At 41.4% G+C, this 26,130-nt stretch overlaps 1 protein-coding gene across 8 annotated transcripts in view; it reads right to left on the reverse strand.

Annotated features, from left to right (window-relative positions):
• Positions 1-22,569, reverse strand: part of PIAS2 (protein inhibitor of activated STAT 2) — an 88,241-nt gene extending 65,672 nt beyond the window's left edge. For 2 of the 8 annotated variants that reach the window (XM_087715300.1, XM_087715298.1), the window contains exons 1-5: positions 22,374-22,391; positions 11,119-11,593; positions 4,623-4,707; positions 1,480-1,530; positions 1,284-1,374 (exon numbers count right to left, since the gene is read on the reverse strand). In XM_087715300.1, the coding sequence (XP_087571426.1) occupies positions 1,284-1,374; positions 1,480-1,530; positions 4,623-4,707; positions 11,119-11,590 (699 nt within the window). In that variant the 5' untranslated portion in view covers positions 11,591-11,593; positions 22,374-22,391. Of the gene's footprint in view, positions 1-1,283; positions 1,375-1,479; positions 1,531-3,538; positions 3,667-4,622; positions 4,708-11,118; positions 11,594-22,373; positions 22,393-22,418 lie in introns of those variants that run through there. The other 6 variants (XM_087715297.1, XM_087715296.1, XM_087715295.1 and 3 more) reach the window with 5 other exon arrangements.
• Between the last annotated feature and the right edge of the window lie 3,561 nt (positions 22,570-26,130).

Genomic DNA, 26,130 nt, shown 5'->3' on the forward strand with positions numbered 1-26,130 from the left:
CAGCCAGTTGTGCCTTTAAATGGCTTCTACTAGACTGCTGTAAAATGGCTTCTACTGTACAGCGTAGTGGAATTGCCATGGTAATGGCTTCACAGCACTCCATAAGGGGGCTCCCTCTAGTAAGGGGGAAAATCCAACATTAGAAATTACGTTTGGTCTGGACATTTCCCCCCTATAAATAAATACCCAGATGCCCGGTTATCAGCTAGTTATTTTTAGAAATAACTCAAGGCAGCAAATATTATCCAACACTGTTTCATTCTTCTATTTTCCCCCACAACATATAGGAGTCGTAGTACATTCATCTAAAATTATGAAGATGTTCAACTGATGGCCACAGAAACATTAAGTGTGCATTTAGTTCTTTCGAGGTATTTGCTACAAAGCTGAGTGAATCTTTTTGAAAAGTTTATTTGAAAAGTTTATTCATAGGCCGCCCTGGAGCTCATTCTCACATAAGTAAGGGCTGAGGTTCATATGACTTAATGTCATATTCAGGGACAGTAAAAAGGCCCGAATGCCTTAAGCATCTGGAGTCACAAGGGTCTTTCAAGCATTATTATCACACATTATAGGCAGTCCTGGAAATACCTCTTTCTAGCCCTTCTCTTCTTGTGTAGAAAAGGAAAAGTAGAAAAAGAAATGCAAATATAATCAGAGAAAAGGTGTTCACTTTTTTTTTTGCAAATACAGGTAATCCTCGATTTATGACCATAATTTCTTCTGCTAAGTGAGACAGATGTTAAGTGAATTGATGCTGCAATGGTTGCAAGTGTGAAAAATGGTCACCAGTCACTTTTTTCAGTGCCACTGGGACGTCGAACAGTCACTAAATGATAGTTGTAAATCAAGGACTATCTGTAATCGCAGGATTCTTTTTTTCCCGGTTCCCAGAACTTTTGTTATATTAACTGTTCTCAGAACAGACCCAAATATATTTCAGCGGACAATCTACATCAGAGTATCCAACCTTGGCAACTTTAAGACCTGTGGTACTTCAACTCCCAGAATTCCCCAGCCAGTTGACATCCATAAGTGTTAAAGATGCCAGTGTTGGACACCTCTGATCTATGTGACATTAAATCCAGGAGATTTAAGTTCAAAAACAGAACAAAGTGCAGTTTCAGACAGAAGAACTGCAAACACTTGGTTGGTGTTTTTTTTAAAGATAAACTTTTATATTTTCTTTTTAGCATGGTGAGTCACCCAGCATCATGAATTTGAGATAGGCATCCATATACATAAAAATAATAAATCACTTCAATATAATTCAGTCACCATACCGGCAATGGAAAGAGCTTCCCGTTCACTTTTATGCATAAACTATTGGGGTAGTTATCCTCTTGAGAGCAGCTTGTTTCTGCTAGGCATAGCCTATTTGCAAAAGAAAAATTTGTTCAGTCAATGAATCTAAGTTACCATTCATTCCAGTTAAAAGAAGGCATTATGAATACGTTATCGTAAGAAGATGGAAGTCACCTCAATTGAACCTGCACCGTGTAGTCTCTTCTGCCTCCGGGCAAAAAGTCCCTGTAGCAACGGAAACAGAAATGGTTTAGACAGAACTGGTTTTTCTGACCTTCATCTTTCAACATGGACTTGCTTTGGCCAGTGCTATGATCCATCGCTTCCATAAAGATCAGAGGGGCAGACGCGCTTGATAAAGACAGTTTCACTCCCCACATTACGAGCTATTTTCAGACAACATGCAACCATCTTTCCCAGTGGCAGAAATGAACGTTGAAAAAAGGTGAGAGATTTGTTCAGGTCTGATGTCTTGGCGGATGAATGACCACATTTGTTAACGTTAGTCTGTCATATTTGAAACCATGGGCAACTGCAACCTAAGGACTCCATGACTAACTGTGATAGACTGCTACTCATCAGGGCTTTATCAGTTGCATACGGAACTGAAGATTGCAAGCTAAGTGCTATTGTCCAGACCTGTAGGATTCACTTTCAGGGGTCCTTGGTGCTCTCTGAGCTTGCTGGTTTTCTTGCAGACATTTTATTAACCTAACTAGGTAACATAATCAGTGCTAGTGCTAGCACTGATTATGTTATTTAGTTAGGGTAATGAAACGCCTGCAAGAAAACAAGCAAGCTCAGAGAACACCAAGGACCCCCTCATGTCAGCCCTGAGCTACAAATCCTCTCCTTTATTAGGATTCACTTTTTTATAAAACCTGCTTTCTGACGTTGCCGAGTAAAACATTCAGGAACCAAAATATCTGATCGTCAGGATTAAAGTTTGGTAATGAAACGTCTGCAAGGAAACCATGAAGCTCATAGCGCCAAGGATCCCACAGTTCAATCCTGAGTTACAGATATTCTCTTCTATCGGTTCCATTTCAGCAATGGCTGGCACAAAAACAACCAATCAAAATAGTTAGTGACAATGACCATTATTCCTGCCTTCTTTTTGTATTAGGTTTATTGAAACTGGAGCAGAATGCTTCATCAATTTACTAGGATTGCTTGGCTTGTTATGAAATTACCTACTACAAGTTTGCAATTAAGTCCTTTCTTGTGGGCCAAACCGGATCTATATCTGTAGTGTAGGAACAAGAGGTCAGACCGCAGTATTGGAAGCAAATTAGGTTTTAAAACTGCCCTGTAAGTATATGAGGGCCTCTTATTCAGTGCAGTGTATGAGAAATCTTGGCACTGTCTCCTGTTTTGCATGCTTGTTTCTGGAGACGCTCTCCATTGGAACACACAATTGCAAAAAGCCGTCTTCACCCGCACCCATTTAGGCCAGGGACATATGGATGAATCCTGCTTTTGTTGGCAAGCCTTAATAAGCAACATACTCCTTTTCTGAATAGCTCAAACAAAGATGCTTATATGTAGGATATATTTATTGCCACGTGGTACAGATTTACAGAAACTCAAGGCCATACACACCATTGGGAGGGGTAAAAATACCCACTGGCAAAAAGCAGGAAACACCAGTGAGTATAAATAAAAATGTAAAATAAAGAATAAACCAGACAGGAACAAATAAAATTAAAACAAGGAAAAGGCCATATTAAATACAATAATACAATAGCAGAGTTGGAAAGGATCTTGGAGGTCTTCGAGTCCAACCCCCTATACCATTCCAGACAAATGGCTATCCAATATCTTCTTAAAGACTTCCAGTGTCGGAGCATTCACAACTTCTGGAGGCAACTTCTGTTCCACTGATTAATTGTTCTAACTGTCAGAAAATTTCTCCTTAGTTCTAAGTTGCTTCTCTCCTTGATTAGTTTCCACCCATTGCTTCTTGTTCTACCCTCAGGTGCCTTGGAGAATAGTTTGACTCCCTTTTCTTTGTGGCAACCCCTGAGATATTGGAAGACGGCTATCATGTCTCCCTAGTTCTTCTTTTCATTAAACTAGACATACCCAGTTCCTGCAACCGTTCTTCATATATTTTAGTCTCCAGTCCCCTAATCATCTTTGTTGCTCTTCTCTGCACTCTTTCTAGAGTCTCCACATCTTTTCTACACCGTGGCGACCAAAACTGAATGCCGTATTCCAAGTGTGGCCTTACCAAGGCATTATAAAATAGTATTAACACTTCACGTGATCTTGATTCTATCCCTCTGTTTATGTAGCCTAGAACTGTGTTGGCTTTGGAAGCTTGAAAAATGTTGCTGAAGAGCCAACTGTTCCAGAGATCTAGGGCAATCAAAGTTGTAGTGAGGAAAAGGCCTTAAAACAGTATAAATGAAATATTCTGAGCATAAAGGTTTTTAACAAAGTTTATAAGCATTTCCATCGGCGTAAATATTTGAATCTGTAATGAAAAAAACAGAAATTTTTGGGATAAATAATTGTCCCTAGAGTTCAGCTTTGCTGTGTTCACTCTTTTTGATGTATTGGTCTGTTTTCTTGGACATGTTGTATGAGAATTGGTATAAATTAATGGTTAATTTTGAGTTTATTTACTTATTTCAACATGTACCTATCACTTCTATATACGTCCCTAACAAATAGTGTATGCAGGTAATGATACATATATTTTTTCCTCTGACAGAGTTTCAGGTATCCTACAGAACAACAAATATTAAATGGCCTACTAATCCAATTACAGTTCAGTTTGCATTCATATAATAAATATTCTATAACTAAAAAATAGGCATTGTATTAAAAAAGTCCACTACATTTCTGTATAAACAGGGGCTATTTTCTAGAAAGAAACATAGCATGCATGGATCAAATGGTTACTGCCATTGGTTTCAAACAGGCAGGAATTGCTCAGTAACATTCGATCCAAAATTTCACCAAACCAATTAAGAAGAATTCTCCCCAAATTTCAGCTATGGTGCACAAAGTAAACAACAAACTTTTTAATAGATAGCAAAAATGTGCTACTTTCAAATATTTTCAAAGTGTATAAAGCAATAATTGTTTTCAGTTTTGTTAGCATAATAAAAGTTTGAATTATATACTTGCAGGCTCTGAGGAGGGCAACTAATATAAGATAATAAACCCAAGGAAGTAATAATTTTGCTTTGAAAGAACTCACAAAATGTCCAATATCCAGCAAGTATTGGGACATAAAATGTTTAAGGTAGTTTTTCATGATACGAAATTGTGTACAAGGAAATTTGGCTCAAGTTTTCCGTTATTACCTGGAAATGCAGATTTCTCTGACTTGTTGAGGTGTTAAAGCAAAAATAAAGAACTTCTCCTGGAATCTCTGAATACTGCTCTGTACTAAAGAGAAAGAGAGAGAGAGATCTTTTGAGCTGAATACAGAAAATCTCTTCTGACTGATACAAAACACATCAAACCTTAGAAGGAACTATCAATGCACAGTAAAGCTTCAACACATAGGATAGGATAATAGAACAGAACAGAATTATTTATAGAATTATTTATTGGCCAAGTGTAATTGGACACACAAAGAATTTATCTTTGATGCACATGGTCTAAGTGTACATTAAAAAAATACATTCATCAAGAATCATGAGATACAGAAAGATACATTAAAAATACATTCATCATAAATATCAAATGTGCATTGAGAAAGCTCTAAAACTCATATACCTCTATCCTTTCCCAAAACCGCTGTATTGACATTCTTCAGGTACTTGATAAGTTCACTTTTAAAGTAATTATGAGAGGAGTGATAAGTTGCATGCAGAATTAACCAAGAAAAATGTTCTCTACTTACGGATGGCTAAGAAACTATATTGATAATAAATACTTCTAACATGACCACATATAGAATGCTATGTACCTACTTAAGTATGTAGGATAAGGACTTTGAATGACATATTTAACACATACTTGCTTTACAATCACATAATCAGCACATTCCAATATAATTTCAAAATTAATTTCTAGAGGACATATTAAAGTAGGACGTAAAGTGAGATTTGGACATTAAGAGTGAACATATGGGGTCAGGCTGGATAGCCTCTCGGGGTACCTTTCATCTTGTTATTATAAAGTAAAAGACGGAGTTTGAAGCTTGCGGAAGAACAAGTGTGAATGTCAAAACCGCAGAGTTCAGCTAAAGTTCTTACAAAGCCATGTAGCCATTATGACCTGCGGCCAGACAAAAGGGGAGCAAGACAGTATCTGCTTATAAGGATTCTTTCCTCAAGGTAACCAATCAGAAATGGGTTAAGTATTTCTGTGTTGTGCTGCTTTTGAGAAAGTATAAGAATGCGTGCTTCCATTAGAAGAGTTGTTCAGAAGTTACATGCTTGCATTTGACTAGCTTTTTTGAACCTGGCTGCCAAATAAACTTCTCCTTGATCCTGAAACGTCTAGGCCCTATTATTTTCTGCAACAATATTGTGTTTCCTCAATTTCCCCGATCATTTATATTCCTTTAACTCTAGATTGAAAGCTTTGCTGGCTCCCCCATTTCCTCAGAATCAGATACCATATTTTTTGGAGTATAAGACACACCTTAGTTTTGGGGGAGGGAACTAAGAAAAAAAATTCTGGCTCTGCCTATCAGCTTCCATGGTATTCATCTGGCTAGCATCCTGTCAGTGTGTGTGTGTGTGTGTGTGTGTGTGTGGCTGTTTGGAAAGAAACAGTATTTGCTGTGTAAGCAGCAAAGAAGGAGACAGCAAGGAGCCAAGGGGTGGCTTGTTCTGTACTAAAGCTGCATGCTGTGCCGATATCCGAAACTAAAACTGAAAGTGAAATTTCTCTCCTTTGCTGAACTACCATATTGGAAAACCTGCTTCTGGTATTGTATATTTACTTAATGTGTTATATTATATATAAAGAGAAGTTATTGAATCCTGCTGAATCAGTTACTTGTGTGTGCTTTCTGAATGGGATTGCTGCTGCAAACTCTGACACATCCTTGCAGCAAATAGCAAACAGCTACCGTATATACTCGAGTATAGGCCGACCCGAATATAAGCCGAGGCACCTAATTTTACCACAAAAAACTGGAAAAGTTATTGACTCGAGTATAAGCCTAGGGTGGGAAATGCAGCAGCTACCGGTAAATTTCAAAAATAAAAATAGATACCAATAATGTTTTTGAATATTTATTTCAAAGAAAAACAGTAAACTAGCGGTGTATTCAATGAAATACTTCACTCACCTCATGATGCTGATGTCCCGCTGTGATGATGATGTCCCGTGCAGCCGCGGGAGCGATGTCCCGCCTCCTATGACACACGGCACAGTGATTCCTATCATTGGATCACTGTACCAGAGGAGGTGGGACATCGCTATGTGGCTGCTTGCCATAACAAGGAGGAGGTGGGACATCGTTGCAGAGCGGCAGGAGGGGGAGGAAGGGGAATCATAAGACAGCCCTGCATTACATTAGAACGTGAGGAGGGGGGATGGTGCGGTGCGCACTGCGCGGCAAACTGACACAGAGGGAGGGGAAACTCACAGGGGCGCCGGGCCATTCACGAGCCTCACCCAGCGGCATGGCCCCGCCCCTTTTTCTCCTCCATTTCGGGCAAATTTTTCACTGACTCGAGTATAAGCCGAGTCGGCTTTTTTCAGCCCAAAAAGTGGGCTGAAAAACTAGGCTTATACTTGAGTATATACAGTAGGTTAGCTTCAGCAAATTATTTCAGCCTGATTCAGCATGAGCAGCTGATTGGTGGGTGGATGGGCCTCCCAGAATACCCCCAATCACCTGTTCCAGGCTGCAGGGATTTCCACAGTCCATCACCTCCTCCATGCCTCGCATTTTTCCCTACATTTCGTGTATAAAATGCACCCAAATTTTCACCCTCTTTTAGGGGGGGAGTGTGTCTTATACTCTGAAAAATACGGTAAATAAAAGTGAAACAAGCAACGGACAGCAAAGAAGTGGCGTGGAGCACACTAAGTGAAAGAAGAGATGTGGGAGAGATGAACCAAAGCTAAGGAAGAAATAATATGATGGTAAGGAAAATCAGAAATAGGAGCCAAAATGTAGGAAAGAAAAAGGCTGTACAGGTAGTTGTACAAGATACAACCATAACAGAGTCTGTCCATTATGGTCACATGTTGTGACAGCCATTAAGTGAAGCATCTCACCTAATGACCCACCATTCCGGCTCTCCCCAGTACAATCATTAAGGAATTACGTGGGCCATTAAGTGGAGTATCAGGTGCGTCAAGAGTAGGGAAGGGCTTTGGAGACCTAACACAAGCCTCCCCTACCCCCGAGGCAACCACTCCCTATTCCTCAGGTTTGCCATCACGGGCTTAGGGCAAAGTAAAAAGGATTATTTTATTCTCCTAAAAAACTTAATTCTTCTGATTCTAAGAAAACGATCCCATATATTGATGTGTAATTAATTTTTTAAACGTTTCTTTGTTCTAAAAATGAGAAGATAATGTAATATGCCTCCGTATGGTCCAGATTTAATAAGCTTTAGCAATAAGTTTGGATTAATTTTGCATTATTATATGGTTCCCTTTTTTCTGTTAATTAGCTTTGTTTTAATTTATTTTAATCATTATATTTTGGTTTTCTTTCTGCAACATATAATCACCACCTCTTTTTTGTTGGTGGTGCAGTTACTATTTGCATTTCGCTATTGAAAAAGAAAATTTAATTTTAAAAAGCCCACTCTTTTTAATCTGTGAGAATTGTTGGAGGATTGATAAGGTCCTAGAAGTCTGAAAGAAAGCAAATGTTTATCTGCATATTCAAAAAGGTGGGGGAGGTTCCAGGAAGCTACAGACAGGCAACCTGATATCAATCCTGGGATAGGTTCAGCATGTTTGTGAGAACTTGGGATAGGCAGGCCACAATTAAAAACCAGCATGGGAATTGTAGCAAACAATCTTGGCTAGATTAACTACATCTCCTTCTTTGATAGAATAAGTGGACCTTTCTCAAATATTCATCATAGGAGAAAAACGAAGATGGCAAGTCACAGAATGCTATAAACATATTGTGTTTGGTCCTCAACAAAGCCTTTGACAGACTGCTTAATGATGTTCTTAATTAAAATATGGGGTAGATAATAGTGCTAAATGGACTTAACAGTTGGCTAAATAACAATGCCCGAAATGTGTATTGGTAATGGCTTCATTTCATCTTGGAGAGACATATTAAAATAAAAAGCAATAGAATTCTGTCAGGGATCCTGTGCTGTTCCAAGATTTTTATTAATTATCTAAATGAAAGTAGTGAGAAGACGCTTAGATACAGGTATCCTTGTCAACCAGAAATTAAACATAAGCCAGTAAAGGTAGTCCTCTACTTACAACAGTTCATTTGATGACCATTCAAAGTTACAATGGCACTGAAAAAAGTGACTTATGACTATTTTTCACATAATCGCCATCCTCATGGTCATATAATCAAAATTCAGCCCTTGGCAACTGGCTCATATTTATGACAGTTGCAGTGACCTGGGGTCATGTGATCTCCTTCTGCCATCTTCTAATAAGCAAAGCCAAGGGGGAAGAGAGATTCACTTAACAACCATGATACTAATTTAAGAGCTGCAGTGATCCACTTAATAACCATGGCAAGAAAGGTCATAAAATACGCATAACGATGTTTTGCTTAGCAACAGAAACGTTGGACTCAACTGTGGTCATAAGTCGAGGACTACCTGTATTGTGATGTAGTTGCTAAAAAGGCAAATGGCAAGGGCGCAGATTATGGAAAATAATTGCTGCATTCCATCTATCAGGAGTGCTGTTTCTGGTTCTGTGCAACAGTCTTCAAAGAGAATTGTGACAAATTCAAGCAAGGTGCTGAAGGTTTGAAAACCAAGCCCTATGAGACAAGGTTAAGAGATCTGAGTGTGCTCAGCCTTCAGAAGAGATACCTGAGAAGAGATTGGATAGAGTCTTTAAGTATCTGAAGGGCTGCCACACAGACAGGGAATGGACTGTACTATCCAATGGCCAAGATAACTGGGTTAAAATTACAGAAAAGAAGGTCCAACTGCAAGTTCTCCATGATTTATGACAGTGATGGCAAACCTTTTTTGGCTGCCATACCAAAAGCGGGGGAGCACAGGGGGGTTGTGCGCTGGCGTGCCATACTCATAATGCTAGGCATGTGCACATGCACACAATCAGCGACACCCCCCGCTTTTGCCACAGTTCCCTCCCCCCTGACATCCTCCGGAGACCTCCTGAGCTTCCCTGAAGCCTCCGGAGGGCAAAAAATGGCCCTACGGGGAATCTGGAAGTTCAAAAATCGTGACTTCCGGTTTGTCCATAGGGCCGATTTTCGACCTCCGGAGCCTTCAGGTGGCTTCCCTGAAGGCTCCAAAGGGCGAAATACAGACCTACAGACAAACCAGAAGTCACCATTCCTGAAGTTCTGGTTTGCCCGTAGGGTCGGTTTTTTACGCTTTGTAGGCTTCCCAGAGGGTGAAAAATGGCCTCAAAAGAAGGCTGAAGTCAGCTGGCCAGTGCACGCATGCACGCTGGCCAGCTGACAAGGCAACGCCTCGTATGCCCTGACAAATGGCTCCGTGTGCCACAGGTTCGCCATCACAGAGTTATGAGATAGGAATTGGGCATTGCTGGTCTAGAGAAAGAACGGACTGGGGTGGCATGATAGCAGTATTGCAGTATTTGAGAGGCTGCCACAAAGAAGAGGGGGTCCACTTATTTTCCAAAGCAAATGAAGGCAGGAAAAGAAATAATGGATGGAAACTAATCAAAGAGAAGCAACCTGGAATTGAGCGGAGACTTCCTAACAGTGAAGACAGTTAACAAATGGAATGGCTTGCCTTCAGAAGTTTATCAGTGATGGCGAACCTTTTTCTTATGGCGTGCCAACATTGTGTGTGCACATGCTATCGCACACGCCTGTGTGCCCACACCAATGCAATCCTCCTCCTAGATGATTTCCAGGGTCACTTCTATGACTATGGCTGAAATGGAAGAGCCTGGAGTAGACCAGGGAGATTGCAGTTTTTCCTGAGTCACCCATGGCCTTATATTCACAACTGCTGAAAATCACACAGCTCTTTCCCACACCTGTACAAAAGAAAAACTTCCTTTATGATCCCAATCTACCCTAACAGCTTTCCTCAGCCATAAGGTCAGATAACATGCAGACTAAGGGAACATAGTAAAGCTTCATTTGCTGATTTAGCTGAGAGATGTAATGCATAGGAACAATTCAATATCCTAGACAGCAGCTAGTCCTCCACTTACAACAGTTCCTAGTGACCGTCCAAAGTTACAACAGCACTGAAAAAAGTGACTCAAGACCTTATTTCACACTTACGACCATTGCAGCATCCCCATGGTCACATGATCAAAATTCAGAGGCTTAGAAAGTGGTTCATATTTATGACAGTTGGAGTGCCCGTGATCCCCTTTTGCTTTTATAAGCAAAATCAATGGGGAATCTGGAATCACTTAACAACTGTGTTACTAACTTAATGAATACAATGATTCACTTAACATCAATGGCAAGAAAAGTCATAAAATAGGGAAAACTCACTTAACAAACGCTTCATTTATCAACATAAATTTTGGCCTGAAAGGCTACATAAAACGGGATTGCTGATCAGATTGGAACATTAACAAGCAAGCAATTCTAAGTTAGTCTCTGTCTGGATTGGAAACAATAATCAAGGCAAACCAGTTTGACACATCACCTCATTATTTTTTGTCCTGACTAAGGGTTTGTACCAAACCCGTGTATTTTAGCGCACTTACCTAAGCTGGTAGGTTTTATGAGAACGTCAAGCACATCATAAAAAGGGAGATTCTTCAACTGAACATCAGGATGCACTGGAGGAACCGAAGGGGACGGCTGCTGCATCTCAAAACGAGGCTTGGTGTCCTGAAGTAACACTGAACCAAGAGGAGAGGAAGGTGATTGGGGAGCGACCGAAGTTGAAGGTGCAGGATGCAATCCGGGCACGGCTAAGTCAGGTTCCGCCGGAGAAGAGCTACTGTCCAGGTTGAAAACTGAAGATTTTAGAGCAGTCAAGTCAGAAAGGCCTTCAATTGTCCTGGGATAGCGGCGCCTGTAGAGTTCCCGGATCTTGATCTGAACTGCTGGGCTACAGCCGCTCTTCAGCAAGTGCAGAGCCCTCATTAGGAGGTCATGTTTGCGCCCACTTTTATTACGTCCAGCAAAACCCAGCAACACTTGCAGTTCAGACACCCGAAAACTCGATACCATATTCTAGGAGTAACAACAGATCAAGAATAGGTGAAATGATGGGCAGTGGCAGGATGGACTGACAGCCCTAGGTTAAAAAGTTATAATAAATATGATCAAGTTTTATTTACATCATAATATTGTGTCATACCATAAATGGGCAACAAATCCTTTATGATTTAGGGGTGGGGTTTTTTTTAACCAATTTGGTCATTGAAATATTGATGGTATTGCAATTGGGATGTAGTTAAAAGCCCTATTCAAATTGTGTCCCACACATAAGTATATTTTTTCATAGAACAAGCAACATTAACCTCCATAATGGCAGCAATAAAGTAAAATATAAGTTCTAATGGTGACACATTTATAGCACAGACTTAAAAGCCCAAACAGTGTACTGTTTGCTGTATTGTTTTTTCCCACAGTTTTTCAGATTTTTATAGCTACAGGGTGTCTCGTACCCATTGTCTTGTTCCATGCAGAATATTTGTGACTATGGCACAGCGTGAATCAGCTTAAATATATCAGTAAATCTGCACTCATTCCTTGGACCACTAAACTAGTGACTTGAGGTGGAATTCTATTTAATAAACACATAAATAAAATAAAATAAAACAGAGCACAAGATTACCTCCTTAAATTTTCTCAAGGCTAAATGTTCCTACTCTTCTAAATATTTATTCATCTTTCACAATCGGCTTTCCTCTGAATACAGATAGTCTTTAAGTTACTACAACTGAAACTGGAACATATTTTGACGAATGAGTCATGCACTGCATTTGATTTTGCTTGATTTTATGAGCCATTTTTGAACACTGTCCTTAAACAAATCCAGTTTCCCCCTTTGGCTTTGCTTGCCGGAAGCCAGCTAATAAGGTCACAAATAGCAATCACATGACCCTGGGACACAGCAACCACCGCTGGTTGCCAAGTACCTGAATTACAATCATGTGACCACAAAGATGCTGTAACGGTCCTAAGTGTGAGAACCAGTTGAAAGTCACTTATTTCAGTGAGATTGTAACTACAGATCTGAAAATATAACATTAGTTTTACAGAGAGTTGAGAAAAAAGCAAGTCAATGTGTCAGTTACCAGCCGCAAAATCCAACCGTGATAGGCTTCTATTGTTCCATCCCCATTTTCAAAAGCCATTTTCTATTCCCCAAGATATTACCAAAATACAACTTCCAGCATCCCTTATCAACAAGTCTAATTTGTGCTACCAAGACTTGTAGTTCGCCAATACCTGGAGGACTGCAGGACTCCCATCACAGGTCTAGAATATTCTTCCTATAAGCAATACTCAAACAGCAAAAACAAACGAATGATAAGACTTTGTAAAGCTACCCCAAAAGTCTGAAATCTCCCTTCCTTGGATTCATCGGAATCTGTCTTTAAATGCTTCCTGAGAATTGGCTTTAAGAGTCTCCAGAGACCTTGTAAAGAGGCCGCACCTGACATACCCACACCTGAAGCCCTAATAAACAGAAGAACACTGACAATCCTCTAAACTCCGCTGAAGATGTTACCTAGCTTGATAATGAAATGTTCGGAAACCAACCCACAAGCTTGGAGAACTGTTCTGACCCCCCTCGTCCCACACCAACTCACACTCCGAGCAAAAGATAAATTAATTAACAGACAGACAGGTCCTTGGCAGCAATCCAGCACAGATAAACCATGGCAGCAATCCAGCCTGCCAAGCTCACCATAATGTTCTTCAATATTAGTTCCTGCGTTGATTTCTGCAAGAGGGGTGTGTGCACAAGCAGTCCTTTTATAGTCTGAAGAGGAGCCTAATGACCACCAGCTGAGTGCAATTACCTCCTGTAATTGCGTAATTGTTCCTTAGCCTATTAGCTCTCCGGTGCTGGGCATCTAGGAACAACTCCCTTGTCTCCTCCCCACTGGTCCAAGGCTCAGGCGCCTCTTGGTGGCCAACCAGCCTCTCTGCACCCTGCTCGGAGTCGGAACCCTGTCCAGGGTCCTCCACATCCTCCAAAGCCGACTCATAGGGCCCCTCGCTGTCGGAGTCTGGTGGCAGCTCCAACGGCTCCTGCTGGGCCATAACAGAGAATGAACCTTGATCCTCATCCTACAGCTGAGTTACAGATATTCGCCACTATTGCAAACCTCGTAGGTCCCTTCTATTAAACAAGGTCACCTTGTTGGACCCCGATCTGTGTCCTCTCAGTAGTAGCATCTGCTCTGTGGAACAGCATAACCCCCTCCCTGGAGATTCAGAAGCCCCCAATCCTGTGAGCCTTCCATAAGGCCTTGAAGACCTGGCTGTTCCCCAGGCACTTGAATCAGGGTGGAGATGAGCTCTGTTACCATAGGCAATTAATTGTTCAGTGTCTATCTTGAGTACCAGAAAAGGAGGGATTTTTTTGGGGGGGGGTGTTTGTTATTAATCTTTTAAGTTATATAAGAGTTATTTGTGAAAGATGGGTGTTACATTTTATTTTTACTTATTGGTATTCCACTTTTATTATTTTTACAAATAACTCAAGGCATATCCAACACAACTTCTTCCTCCTGTTTTCACCATAATAACAACCCTGTTAGGTGGGTTGGGCTGTAAATGATATAAATAAATCTCCACCTAGAAAAAGACCTCCAGAAGTAAAATTGGAGGGGGCAATTCTCTATTTCTCTCTACCAAAACGTTTTCTAGAGCAGTGTTTTTCAACCTTTTTTGTGCAAAGGCACACTTTTTTCATGAAAAAAATCACGAGGCACACCACCATTAGAAAATGTTAAAAAAATTTAACTCTGTGCCTATACTGACTATATATAAAGTAATTTTCCCACGGCACACCTTACACTATGTCACGGCACACTAGTGTGCCGCGGCACAGTGGTTGAAAAACACTGTTCTAGAGAATTAGGGGATCCTTCAGAGCATTGTAATTTCATGTTATATTATGCTACAAGATACAAAATGATTATTTTTAAATGCTTGATTAAATTCAGATGCTAATGATAATAGCGTGACAGTATGTGGGCAGTCAAGACGAATTCCTAATAAGAATTCCTAAAGCCTAAATAATTCCTAAACCAATTATTAGAAGAAACTGAAAATATACCACACACATAAGTCATCTATTTATTTTTGATGCAGAAAATATAAGTATTAGGGATATTAAGAAAAGTTAGCCAGATGGCATTTCTTTTTCCTCTTCCTGGAATTATTTCAATTAAAGCTGATTTGGTTTGGGAAATTGTTAAAAATCAAGGGTCAAGCCTCCTTATTTTTCTGTTCTCATCCATATTATTTCTCTGCTATCATTTCTCTGTTTCTCCTGCCTTTCATCCTTGCAAACTCTGGCTTAAAGAATGGCGAAATATGTTTAGGTCTTACACCAATTGCAACAAGTTCTCCTAATTTGCTGCCTTGGGTCCTATGTTTCTTTGTAGTTCTTCCAGTTTAACCAGGCAATTTGGACAACTCTGTGCAGTTGAAATTATTTTTATATTTAATGGTTTGTGGGGAGATGGGAAGAGAGGAGCTCCTTTGCATTTAAATCAAAACTTTCTTTCTTCATGGAGCCTTCTTCCTACAATATTCTTTCATCTCTCTCTTTTCCAGCATTCTCTTATACGCTATTTTTCTTCAATCACAGGCCCACCAGCCATCCTTTTTCGTCATTCTCATTAGGATCACACATTCTTGTAACAATGGGTGATACCATTTTTCCATGCTGTTAAAAGCATCCCCCATATTCTTTTCTTATATATATTTTCCATTGTTTTTGGGGAGATTAATGTCATCTAGTACATTTTAATATAGAATTCATACTTTCCATTCCTGCAGTTGTTTGCTTTTTGTTTGTTACATTTTTTCCCCTTAGGTTATTTCTGTTTTTTTTCCATTGTTAACACACAACTCTCACAAATCTATTTCTGCTAGCATATGTTCCCACAAAAACTAAAGATATAAAGCAGATTTCTGTTGTATACATTCACTCTTTAATTCGTGATAAACCTACTTTCCTTCATTTGGAAAGGAACTTCATGGCACCATATTCTGAGATTTATCACATGCTTCTTTTTCTTGGTTTTACATGCATCTATTTTCATTCATTCTATTTGCCAACTCAATTCTCATTTACTCCTTTTTACATTCCCAGTTGCAATCTTCCATATACCATGATTGTCAATCTACTCTCATTATTCTAACAACAATCAAAACTTTCTAGTCCTTAACTTACAACAGTTCATTTAGCAACTGTTCAAAGTTACGGCACTGAAAAAAATAACTTATGGCCATTTTTTTCACGACCATTACAGCATCTCTATGGACATGTGATCAAAATTCAAATGCTCGGCAACCAATGTTGTTAACAAATTGCCACTGGGTTTCATCTGGTAGATCAGGGGTCCCCAACCCCCAGGCCACAGCCCATTAGCAGGCCTTGACGTGTTCGGAACCAGGCTGCAAAAGCAAGGGGCAAGTGCATGCGTGGAGTTCCATTTGTGCAAGTGGTGTGTGTGTGTGTGTGCTGCCACCTGCACAAACAGAGTTGCGTGCACGCTTGCTTATCATTTCCTCCCTCCCCTCCGCTGGTTTCCAAAGTTGGAAATGTTGGGGATTACTGTGGTAGATGACATTTGTCTCTTGACACAGAGAATGTTAAAAATACATCTTCATCATCTATCAACTAGTAAAAAGTTCCTGCTTCCATCCAAATTTTTTCTTATTCTCTTTTTCCCAATTTTTAAGCTTGGGTTTCCCCAAAAATTAACACGGGAAAGACCCTAATGCTTTTTATTAGACTCCACAGTTTTCTAACTGATGTGTTTGCAGAGACACATGTCATGTTTTTTCTTATTTTTTAGTACCCCCCCCATATCAGCCACACAATGTCACACTTTACACCTGTAGTGCTATGCTATGAAGATTCCTACTCCTAATTCCATCGTTAAGTGAGGACTATCTGTATATTATTACATATTTATGGGACTTCTAAACTTTATTCCTCTTGGAGTTTGGGGACATATTTTGCTATCTTCTTGTAAAGTCCAACCTCGTCTCCACTTTGACTTTATATTATTTGGATGGTGTCTAGTCTGCCAATTTTAAGAGAAATTAGTGTTTTCAGGTGTGCAGGAATACATGCAGCGCCATTAAAGGAGAAACTCTGTAGCTCAGGATTGAAATGAGGGGTCCTTGGTGCTCTCTGAGTTTGGATTGTTTTCTCGCATAGGTTTCATTACCCAAAATAGGTAGCATCAATGCTAGGGCTGATGTTACCTAGTTTGGGTAGTGAAAAATCTGCAAGAAAGCAACCAAGCTCAGAGATAACCGAGGACCTTCCGTATACAGAACCTGTCAGCAGTTCCTTAAAGAAGCTGTGTGTTTTCCCAGGATTACACTTCCATAGCTACAATGCAGTCCTGGGAAAAGTCTCATTTAATCTGAGTAGTTCTCAACTGTTATCGGGCACCTGCAATCACCCTAAAACAATTTTCTCTCCAAAACACAGAATGGCCATAATAGCACTGGGATAAGTGACAAAAGAAATGAGTAGAAATATATTTTTGCAATTTCAAGTTCTTTACATTACAAAACTAAATAACCATCTCTTCACTTCAACAAAGAAAGTAGGTAAACGGTATTATTTGCTTAATCAATACTGAACATGTCAGGTTGCCCTTTAATGTTTCAAGGGAGAAATTTTCAATGGAGAGAGAAACCAAATATGTAAAACATGTTTTTAAAAAATCAGGACAGAATTTTCAGTTGAGAGTACTGTATACACATGGAAGTATTGTTAAACTACTATAATATCTAAATTTCCATTTTTTAACAGTTTTTAGGCCAACAAAAGAGGGACGTGTTGGCTCAGTGGCTAAGAAGCTGAGCTTGTCGATCAGAAAGGTCGGCAGTTAGGCAGTTTGAATCCCTAGCGCAGCATAACTGAGTGAGCTCCCGTTACTTATCCCAGCTTCTGCAAACCTAGCAATTCGAAAGCATGTAAAAATGCAAGTAGAAAAATAAGGAACACTTTTGGTGGGAAGCATTCCGTGTTGGCTCTTCAGCTTTGAAATGGAGATGAGCACTGTCCCCTAGAATCAGGAATGACTAGCACATACAGTGGGGCAAAAAAGTATTTAGTCAGCCACCAATTGTGCAAGTTCTCCCACTTAAAAAGATGAGAGAGGCCTGTAATTGACATCATAGGTAGACCTCAACTATGAGAGACAAAATGAGAAAACAAATCCAGACAATCACACTGTTTGATTTGGAAACAATTTTTTTGCAAATTATGGTGGAAAATAAGTATTTGGTCACCTACAAACAAGCAAGATTTCTGGCTCTCACAGACCTGTAACTTCTTCTTCAAGAGGCTCCTCTGTCCTCCACTCATTACCTGTATTAATGGCACCTGTTTGAACTTGTTAGCAGTTTAAAAGACACCTGTCCACAACCTCAAAGAGTCACACTCCAAACTCCATTATGGTGAAGACCAAAGAGTTGTCAAAGGACACCAGAAAAATTGTAGACCTGCACCAGGCTGGGAAGACTGAATCTGCAATAGGCAAGCAGCTTGGTGTGAAGAAATCAACTGTGGGAGCAATAATTAGAAAATGGAAGACATACAAGACCACTGATAATCTCCCTTGATCTGGGGCTCCACGCAAGATCTCACTCCGTGGGGTGAAAATGATCACAAGAACGGTGAACAAAAATCCCAGAACCACACGGGGGGACCTAGTGAATGACCAAAGTAACAAAGGCTACCATCAGTAACACACTATGCCGCCAGGGACTCAGATCCTGCAGTGCCAAATGTGTCCCCCTGCTTAAGCCAGTACATGTCTGGGCCCATCTGAAGTTTGCATTTGGATGATCCAGAAGAGGATTGGGAGAATGTCATATGGTCAGATGAAACCAAAGTAGAACTGTTTGGTAGAAACAAAACTCGTTGTGTTTGGAGGAGAGAGAATGCTGAGTTGCATCCAAAGAACACCATACCTACTGTGAAACACGGGGGTGGCAACATCATGCTTTGGAGCTGTTTCTCTGCAAAGGGACCAGGATGACTGATTCGTGTACAGGAAAGAATGAATGGGCCCATGTATCGTGAGATTTTGAGTGCAAACCTCCTTCCATCAGCAAGGGCATTGAAGATGAAACAAGACTGGGTCTTTCAGCATGACAATGATCCCAAACACACTGCCTGGGCAACAAAGGAGTGGCTTCGTAAGAAGCATTTCAAGGTCCTGGAGTGGCCTAGCCAGTCTCCAGATCTCAACCCCATAGAAAACCTTTGGAGGGAGTGTTGCCCAGCGACAGCCCCAAAACATCACTGCTCTAGAGATCTGCATGGAGGAATGGGCCAACATACCAGCAACAGTGTGTGCCAACCTTGTGAAGACTTACAGAAAACATTTGACCTCTGTCATTGCCAACAAAGGATATAACACAGTATTGAGATGAACTTTTGATATTGACCAAATACTTATTTTCCACCATAATTGGCAAAAAAAATCTTTCCAAATCAGACAATGTGATTGTCTGGATTTGTTTTCTCATTTTGTCTCTCATAGTTGAGGTCTACCTATGATGTCAATTACAGGCCTCTCTCATTTTGCACAATTGGTGGCTGACAATAGTTTTTTGCCCCACTGTATGTGTGAGGGGAACCTTTACCTTTATGTTTAGGTCAACAAACTTTCCGTGCCATAAATTAAAATGTGAGCTTCATCTGAAACACTAAGATCAAATTAAATAGAAGATACTGGGGGAAAACAAATAGCAGTTCAAGAAGACTCTTTCAAATCATATTTGTACTTTTATTCTTCTCTTTGACCATTAATAAAAAAAATGTGCACTAAAATGTATTACTTTAACGTCGGAATAAAATCATAACTAAAAAAAGTAAGAACCTGCATATCTACCATCCCCAATACAATCAACTTCAGGAAATAAAAAACAAAACAAAATACAAAAAGTTTGAAGTCATAAAGTATACAAGAAATAGTGGCATACAAATAGTCCTTGACTTATGACCAAAATGGAGCCCAGAATTTCTGTCAAAAATCATGACAGCTGTAAATCAAGACACCCCTGCGACCAATCTGATTTTACAATCTTTTTTGTAGCAGTTGTTAAACAAAGGTGGCAATTGTTAAGTGAGTTAATGCATTCCTATGGGTGTTTATTCCTGGAAATTGACTGAAAAGGCCAACTTCTGGCTAAAACAGCCGTGAACAGTATCACATGACTGCAGAGGCGTCCAAATTTGAAGAGATAGCAGGTTAAGAAGTGTGAAAAATAAATATAAATATGTGGCTTTAAGGCAAGGCCAAGGTTGCCTTGTTACCAGGAAGATTGCCACCTTCAGAAACCTAGAATTGGGTTTCAAGGACCTTTTGAGAGAGGAGCTCATCATAACTACAAACAGGTGGTTAAGTGACCAGTCATTAAGTGAAAATTACCTATAGTTAAATCTACAAAGCATTGTTAGATTTGTTAACTGAAGTGACATAAGTATTATCTTCAGCTCAGTGATCTGTATCTAACAATAATGAATTCAAAAGCAGATTGCCTATAAAGGCTTTCAGACTTCTTCAGGAAAGTATCTTCGCATCAGGACTCCCAAGAGTAAACCCAGAGATTAAAACCCCAACCTTGCCTATTTTTTAAAAACAGGTCTCAACAACAGATGGGACTGCCTCTCAAGTATGTACTGTAGAATATTATACTGGATCCTGACACTCAGAGGCAGCCCGGAACTTTCTGTGGTTCAATTGAGGGAATGAAACCCAGCAGGATAAAGCAGAAGCTTAAAGAAAAGGGCCTTTCTGAAAATGGAGGGGAGAAAAAGAACGCAACAAAGGGAGAACAGAATTAGGATCCGAGAAGGGTTAGGTGGATAATACGCACAGGAAAAAATATTAATATAGTCTCCAAAAATCCCTCTTTATGAAAGCGAGAAGCCAAGCTCTTTTTCTTGCCAAAAGAAAGGCATGGGATGAACTCCAGTAGAAAGAGATGCTGGGAAGGAGGCAAGGGAAAAACGTGGACTGAGTAACTCCGGAGTTGCAGGCTATGAAGGGACACAAAAGCTCATCATTATGGGCCACAGATGAAGCCAAACTGAGTGGATTGCTGGTGGGAAAGGAAATATCTGAGAAACACAAAAGGAGGTGCTGTTCAGAGGATGGCGTGATCTAGGGGTGACTTAATAAAATAGGGAGCGGGTTGATAGGACTGACTTAAGAAATAAGTGCAATTGTTAGGAGAGACTTAGGAAATAAGGGAGGGGGTGGTGACAGAAAATAAGGGGGGGTAAGAGGGGTCTTAAAAAGGGGGTTGGGATGATTTAGAAAATAAGGGGTGGCTGATAGGGATGACTTAAGAAATAAAGGAACAGTTTAAGGGAGACTTTGGATATAAGGGGGGCTGATAGAGTGACTTAAGATAAAGGGAATGGTTTAGGGGAGACTTAGGAAATAAGGGGGGCTAAGTGATAGGGGAGACTTAGAAAATAAGGGGGGCTAAGAGACCTAAGTAATAAGGGGGCTGATAGGGGTGACTTAAGAAATAAGGGATTTAGGGGAGATTTAGGAAATAAGGAGGGGAGGCCTAAAATAAGCAGGACATAGGGGTGATTTAAGAAATAAGGAAAGAGGTTATGGGGAGACTTAGGAAATAAGGGGGGGGCTGATAGGATGACCTAAGAAATAAGGGAGGAGTTTAGGGTGAGTTAAAAATAAGGGGGGCTGCTAAGAGTAACTTAACAAATAAGGGGGACACTGATAGGGGTGACTTGGGAAGTAAAGAGAGGTCTGGTAGAGGTGACTTGGAAAATAAGAGGGACTGATAGGGGTCACTTAGGACAAAAGGGGGGGGGGCTCAGAGGGTGACTTAGGAAATAAGGGAGAATGATAGGAGTGCTTAAGAAATAAGTGGTTAGGGGAGACTTAGGAAACAAGGGGGGGGCTGGTAGGGATGACCTAAAAAATAAGCAGCACATAGGGGTGCTTATGAAATAAGGGTGGGGGTTATGGGGAGACTTAAGAAATAAGGGGGGGGGCTGATAAGGTGACCTAAGAAATAAGGGAGGGGTTATGGGGAGATTTAGAAAATAAGGGTGGGGGCTGATAGGGGTGATTAAGAAATAAAGGAGGGGGTTATGGGACGACTTAGGAAATAAGGGGGCCTGATAGGGTGACCTAAGAAATAAGGGAGGGGTTTAGGATGAGTTAAAAAATAAGGGGGGCTGCTAAGAGTAACTTAACAAATAAGGGGGGATGATAGGGGTGACATATGAAATAAGAGGGATTGAGAGGGGTCACTTAGGACAAAAAGGGGGGACTCAGGGGGTGAGTTAGGAAATAAGGAGGGGGGGAGTTAGGTGAGGCAGCCAAGTTCAGTCCAGGCTCCGCTCCTGAGGGGATTTAAAGCAAAAAACACGGGTTTCCTTCCCGCTCCCGCCCCCCGAGAAGGTGGGAAGCAGCAGCCCTCCCTTTGTTTTCACCCGCTCTCTGAAGCGCCGAGAGGCTCCTTCTGGCCCGCCAAGACCAGTCCGGCAGGGACAGGAGGATGGGCCTTGTAGTCCGAGGGCGACCGGAAGGAAACGAAGGTCGGGGAGGGTGTTTAAAAAAAAAAAAAGAGACCAGGAATGGGAGGGAGGGAAGGCAAGGTAGCCGCCAGGCTTGGCCCCGACCCCTGCGCGCGACTCCCAGGCGTCGGACTACAATTCCCATCAGCCTCGGGGAGGCCGGAGGGAGGGAGGAAGAAAAGAAGAGGACAGCACCCCCACCCCACCCAAAAAATCGGGGCTCACGGGAGGGGGAAGGATCCTCCGCGGGGACGGCGCGCTCTCCCTCACCCTCAGCTCCTCGAAATCCGCCATTTTCTACCCGCCGCCTGGCTCAGCCTCCGCCGCCGGCACCGACGACGCCGCCGCGGCCGCCGCCACCATCCTGCAGGGTCGCCCGATGCCGCCGCCTCCTCCTCCGATGCCGCTGACGCGAGGAGGGGGGGGGGACGGGCCCGCGCCCGTGGCCACGCCCACCCGACTGCGGAGGCCGCCGGCCGTTAAAAGGGGCGGGGCGCGAGCGCGCTCTTCCCGCCCTTTTCGAGCGAGGCGGTTGGGTGTGGGAGGGGGGGTGGAAGTAAAAAAAATTAAAGAGCCTCCCGCGCCTGAGGCGGTTAGGCGACCGAAGCTGAGGGGAAAGAAAGCGCTTCTTGCTCGTCGGAATTCACTGGGGGTTGGATGGAGAAACGTGATGAATTAATCGACAATGGATTAATAATTTGATGGAGAGAAATCGTCCTCCAGAGAAAAAGGGAGGAAAACGACCCTGGTCCCCGTGACCGTATTGAAGCTCCTGCCTTGTGGGTTCCTAGCAAAAGGGCTACACAAACACACACCCTTAAAAAAAATTTACATATACAAATTCCATTTCTAAATAAACTGTGTTGTCTGGGTACAAGCAATTTTGGGAAATAATAATTGTAATTACAATAATGCTCATTACATTGGTATTAGTCACATCATCATCATTCCTCTGGAACGAACTCCCCGTGGAGATTCGGACCCTCACCACCCTTCAATCCTTCTGCGCCGCTTTAAAGATCTGGCTGTCCCGGCTGGCCTGGGGTTAAGATTTCAACCCCACCTGAATTGTGTGACTGTTGTGCTCTCTTTTAATATGTTGTATTGTTTCCATATTGGAATACTGTTTGTCTTTCCCCCCCTCCCTTTTTGAATTGTGAGCCGCCCTGAGTCCCCCCAGGGAAAAGGGCGGCATACAAATAAAGGAAATTCAATTCAATTCAATCATCATTTTCTTCTTGTGCCGTATCTGTCAAAGTATGTTGGCAATCCTATTTTTGTCAACAGCCACACGAAAAAGTGCTGCTGAGTTTTGTCCAAACCAGTCCCAAGCCATGATATTTTTCTGCCTGGACCTCCTTTGCCTTCAACCTCTCCTTGGAGCATTAAGTGAAGTGTAGCATATTTTTCCAGGTGTCACATCACATGTCCAAAATATTTTAACTTCTGCTTTTTCATGGCTTTGATGATTTCCCTTGGCTTTCCCAGGCGGCTTATCACCTCCTTATTTCTGATTTTGTCAACCCAGCTTACACATAACAGCCGTCTGTAACGCCACATTTCAAATGCTTCTAATCTCTTCAAGTGGCTTTCTGTCAGAGACTGACCCTCTACTCCGTAGAGCAGGATAGAAGAGATATTATTATTACATACTTTATTCATTAAACACTGCATTACAAATACCAGTGACTGGTGCTAATGATTGATATGGATTGCTGCCAGCATCCTAGGTATCAACCAAGTACCTTCTTAAAATATAAGATGTTCTGAGTAGCTCAGTTTTTTGCAGTCCCGCTGGTGTTATTGCAGGAAGCTGCAATTTGTGGATACAATAATACAGTAGCAGAGTTGGAAGGGACCTTGGAGATCTTCTAGTCCAACCCCCTGACTAGGCAGGAGACTCTATACCGTTTCAGACAAATGGCTATCCAACATCTTCTTAAAGACTTCTAGTGTTGGAGCATTCGCAACTTCTAGAGGCAAGCTGTTCCACTGATTAATTGTTCTAAATGTCAGGAAATTTCTCCTTAGTTCTAAGATGCTTCTCTCCTTGATTAGTTTCCTTCCATTGTTTCTTGTTCTGCCCTCAGGTGCTTTGGAGAATAGTTTGACTCCCTCTTCTTTGTGGCAGCCCCTGAGATATTGGACGTCTGTTATCATGTCTCCCCTAGTCCTTCTCTTCATCAAACTAGACATACCCAGTTTCTGCAACCGTTCTTCATATGTTTTAGTCTCCATGTATCTTGTAAAATTCTTGGAGCTGGTGCCAAGTGCCCCGATGACAATGGGTATCACTGTTACAAGCTTCATCCATAGCCGTGTCGTTTCAATGGCCAGGTCACAATATTTCATGATTTTTTTCTAGTTCTTTTTCTTCGATTCTGGCATCTCCAGGAACAGCGATATCAATGAACTGTACACTTCGGTCCTCTACAACCGTGATATCTGGCGTGTTCTGCTCCAAATGACGATCCGTTTGTATTCGAAAGTCCCACAAGATCTTCACCTTCTCATTTTTGATAACTTTTTCCACTTCATGTTCCCATGACTTTCTGGATACAGGTAAATCCTATTTTTTACATAATGACCAGTGGATTAATTTAACAACTCGGTCATGTCTAGCTTTGTAATCAGTTTGTGCGATTTTGCTGCATATCACATGTTAAATGTGAAACATTTTTGACTTTGTTATTGCAAAGTCGGCAGTTTGGGTTGTCAGTGGATTTTTATATCTTCGTTTTTATGGCATTAGTTTGTAGTGCTTGTCTTGAGTAGCCAGTAAACCTTTCGTTTCTTTCTTGATAGTTCTAATTTTGAGCTGAGTTGTGGTTGTAAGGCAAAGACTACTTTTAGTGTTCCTGTTTTGCTTTATCATTGGATGTTGTATGACAGGGTCCCGGCAAGTGGACACAGCTCCAGTTGCACAAGTGGCTCATGCATGAAGCTCCATTTGTGCAAGTGACAGATGACATGTATGCCACTCACACATGGAGCATGGGCTACACCTGTGGAATCATCCCCTCTGCCATGCACTGCATAACTCATCCCCCCACCCGCCTGCATAACCATCCCCTCCTCCCCCTCCCCTGCAAAGCTGGCAAGGTTAGGAACCGTTCCATGGGAAGCTACTGACTGCAGGAGGGGAAAGAGAGGGGGAGAGGCTTTACAATCTCTCTGTTTTAATGAAAATGCTTCTATTTATCTCTTGTGAGATTGGCCTACATTCCAAAAAGAAGGAAAGGAAGGAGGAGGTGATTTCAAAAAGTGGCACAGGCTATAGCAATCCTGTTTATTTCCAAAACAGGTTTGGAAAGGAAGTATTAACACGTTTACATAGCTGTCCACCTGCCCAGGGAACTCTGATGAACATAAAATTCCAGGACAACTGTATTGTGTGCACCCAGTATAGGATATGCTAATCACACTAGATTAGAAGCTAGCGTATTCTGGGCCAGCTGCAGCTCGCAAATTGTCTTCAAGGTCAGCCTGATATAATTGCAGTAGTCAAATCAAGTAGTAACCATGAGTTGTGACTCCCACTTTAGGAATAGACCTAATTGCTACACAAGATATAACTTCTGTGATCTGACAGCCACCCACCCACACCTGTTAATTATCTGGAGACCATTTAAAATCTCACTATTAGGTCAGTGTGTGATAATGAGAATTTCATCAGGGAAGTGTGGCAACATCAAGTTTTTCTGTTTTTGATTTTACTGTTTCTTTTTCACTATTATTTAAATTTGTTGCCCATCTTGCCCCAAGGCAACTCTTTTATTTCTATAAGGCACCAGGCTAAAAATTGGGACCGAGTTCTGGTTTCACTTTAGGCCCAAAGCCAGCTGAGTGACATTGAGCCAGTCAGTCTGTTTCAGCCCTAAGAAGAAGATAATGGCAAATATTTTGGCAAAAAATCACATCACTGATCCAGGCAGTTTCCAGGAGCAATGACAAAACTGCATACAGATGGGAAGTTGAACAA

The sequence above is a fragment of the Thamnophis sirtalis genome, unplaced genomic scaffold (genome assembly GCF_051295495.1).
Source record: "Thamnophis sirtalis isolate CommonGarterSnake01/CBP01778 unplaced genomic scaffold, rThaSir2_p1.2 scaffold_5, whole genome shotgun sequence".
Taxonomy (NCBI): domain Eukaryota; kingdom Metazoa; phylum Chordata; class Lepidosauria; order Squamata; family Natricidae; genus Thamnophis; species Thamnophis sirtalis.